The sequence below is a fragment of the Mastomys coucha genome, unplaced genomic scaffold (genome assembly GCF_008632895.1).
Source record: "Mastomys coucha isolate ucsf_1 unplaced genomic scaffold, UCSF_Mcou_1 pScaffold20, whole genome shotgun sequence".
NCBI lineage: Eukaryota > Metazoa > Chordata > Mammalia > Rodentia > Muridae > Mastomys > Mastomys coucha.
In genome coordinates, this window is record NW_022196903.1 from 119,938,860 (window position 1) to 119,941,961 (window position 3,102).

The 3,102-nt window shown below is 49.6% G+C and overlaps 1 protein-coding gene across 1 annotated transcript in view; it reads left to right on the plus strand.

The window, feature by feature from the left end:
• Fgf6 (fibroblast growth factor 6) overlaps positions 1-1,467 on the plus strand; it is a 9,026-nt gene extending 7,559 nt beyond the window's left edge. Inside the window, exon 3 of the mRNA XM_031380979.1 lies at positions 731-1,467. Coding sequence (XP_031236839.1) covers positions 731-907 — 177 coding nt within the window. The 3' untranslated portion in view covers positions 908-1,467. The remainder of the gene's footprint in view (positions 1-730) is intronic.
• The last annotated feature ends 1,635 nt before the right edge of the window (positions 1,468-3,102 follow it).

The window sequence follows — 3,102 nt, forward strand, 5'->3', positions numbered from 1 at the left end:
GTGGAAAGGGACAATACTGGAAAGGACTTCTCAAGAGTTGATTTGTTCCTCTGCCCCTCCTCTCACTACCCCACAAGCTCCCTGGCATCCACACAGTTTGCACAAAGGAGAACTGAGACTCTGAGAGGGCAGGAGACCATCCAAGTCAGCATTAGAAGTAGAAAAGTCACCAAGTGGAGCCAGGGGTCTCCATCCCACTCGGCCAGGCAACCTCTCACTATAGGCTAGTAATAGCTCGGTGCCACCCACCCTGACCCCTCCTCTGGATAGAACACATTCTCTCTCACTGAGGACTTGGTAATAGCATCTCCACCTGGAAGTCTGGAGGTCTGCTCTGACATCCCTACAGGACATCATCCCTCTGTGTCCTGGCCTTGGAATCCTTCTGGTGTAAGAAGGCATGTGAGGAGGAACTGTGAGGGCTCTTAAGTGTCTTCTGTTCTAACCTCTCCTGCTTCTCTGCCCCTGCAACATAAACCCCGTGATAGTGTTTCTACAAAGGGGAGGGAGGGGACATGGCAAAAAGGCCTCCTCTGAGTGGCTCAGCTGGTGTTTTGGCACTTCTTTTTTTTATTAAAAAATTATTTTATTTATTTACATTCCAAATATTGCCCCCATCCTGGTTCCCCCTCCCAGAGCTCTTCACCCCATCCTGCCTCCCCTTCCCCCGCCCCATGGGTTGGCACTTCTTAATTATCACCAGCTCTCTGCTATCTGTTCATCTTCACAGCCCAGCTTCCATGACGAATGCAAGTTCCGAGAAACCCTCCTTCCAAACAATTACAACGCCTACGAGTCAGACCTATACAGAGGGACCTACATTGCCCTGAGCAAATATGGACGGGTAAAGCGGGGCAGCAAGGTGTCCCCAATCATGACTGTCACTCACTTCCTCCCCAGGATATAAGGACCCGTGGATGAAGGCTCACGGGGTGACAGCTGCGTCTTTTCTGTCGGGATTTTACACTAAGAGAACACTTCTGCTCCTATCCTGTGACTTCTGAATCTGGCTTATCTCGTGCCAGAAGAGATGAGTCGGCTCCCTTGCCCACCGGACCTCGTGGTGTGGAAGCCTCATGGCTGAGGGTTTGCAGTTCACACCTCAGGATGGCAGTGGCTCCTGCGCTTCGACCTCACCTGAGGAGAGACAATACAAAAGATTCTCGCAGCGTGTGGCCCTGAGCATTAAAAAAAGCCAAGATAGGAGGATGCGAGTGTCCGTGCATATCCAAACCTCTGTGCATAGATTCTCAGAGCAAAGGCATTTTAGGATACTGAGTTCCTTTCTCCTAACATCATCACCTCAGGAATCTACCCGTCAGACCATCACTTGTCAAGTCAGCAGGATTGAGAAGCATCCCATTCTGCCTTTTTCTGATCATCTATCCATCCAGTTGTCTGAGTAACAGTGAGCAGCTATCTTTTATGTGTCCGGAGGAAGGTAGGAGTATAAAATATCATTGAAAAAAAAGGGTAACCTGGCACTCTGGATTCCATGCCCACTGGGGCTCCGGGGACGTTATGATGCATTGTTAGGGGTAAATGGGAGAGAAGGAGGTCCCCTCCCTGGAAGAAAGTAATAGAACAGGACGGGAGCCATTGGGGAGATAGGTGGAGGCAGAGGGACTGGATGTTCTGTAGAGAGCCATTCTGCCTGAAGGGTTTCAAGCTGTGTGTGGCTCTGAGAACGGGCCAGCACCAGGCTGCCTGCCCATAACGTTTCCTCGCTTTGAACCAGGTCTTATTTTAACCTCAGATGACAAGGATCCTAATAATGGCAACCTCCCTGGCAAGGAAGGGCAGTGTGCAAATTAGGGCACGAAGGAAGTCCAGAGGCTTTGGATTCGCCGTGGTGATCCCTCTCCAACTATGTCCAGGAAACTCGCCCAAGTTCTCACCCGATACCCTCACTTCCTTCTCACTCGGCCTAAGCTTACAACCACAATGCCGCCTGGATGCAGAAGAATTGGGTGCTGTGACCTCTAGCCCCTCTTCCTCACTACAGTAGGAGAGGTGTGATAATCCCAGGATTCAGGCAGCCAAGCCCAAGTGGCTCCTTGTTCCACAATGCCTTCTTGCCTCTTGTCCTTTGAGAGTATTTTAAACCGTGGTTCCCTGAGAGACTATAAATGTGGTCTGCCTAGAGCTTGCAGATTCCTGAACTGTTGGAATGTTCCTAAATCTGACACCAGAGAGAGCCGTATCAGTGCACAAATATTTTCAGCATATGTTACAAAATGACCTGACACCCTCTGCTACCCTTGGGAGCCCTGACCTGCAAGACAATCCCCTCATCTGTTGCAAATACCTCCGTCTTCAACATACCTCTCTATTCGTAGATGTCCCCCTCCATACACAGATCTGGACTCAGGGGTTCTGAGCTGCAGATGGGTGGGGGTTGGCGATGTAAGAGTCAGATGCCATTCTGGCTTCCTCCTTTGCCCTGAAAGTCTCAGGGTGGACATGTGGTAGGAGAGGGGAGAGGGCCAGAGCTGGATGACATAAGAGGTAGCAGACCATAGGAGTTCAGCCATGCAGACATCCTCAAGCTCTGGATGGAACGGAGTCTTGAGTCAGGTATAAGGGGGAGAAAAAATGATCCATATTAACTTCTTGGATAATGAAGTTTAAGTCATCTGGGAAGGAGAAAGCCATACTCTTTTAAGACATCTTTGCCAGTTATCATCAATGGTGTGACAAGGCTTGTCAGAAATGGGGTCACTTGGAATTTCATGCGTATTCATTCCTGATGTAACTATATGGACAGGATGGCTGGGGCTGGGAACTGCCATCCTGATAGGAGGAAATGTTTTAAGCCTCAAGAAAGTCAACCACTAGCTTTCCATCCTCCTTTCCTTCCTCCCTCCCTCCCTTCCTTTTTTCCTTCTGCCTTCCCTTTCTCTTTTCCTCCCTCCTTCCCTCGCTGTCTTCCTTTCTAGATCGTTATGCATATATGCCTTGAGCCAATGAAATCTAGAGAGACTGCAAGACCTTGGGCTGCTAGGTCTCTCTGTCTGTCTCTTTGCTCATGAAGCTGCTCCGATCAAGGAGTTTCATCAGCGATCCACTCCTACCTTTCATGTTCTGGGTAAGGAAGAGTAG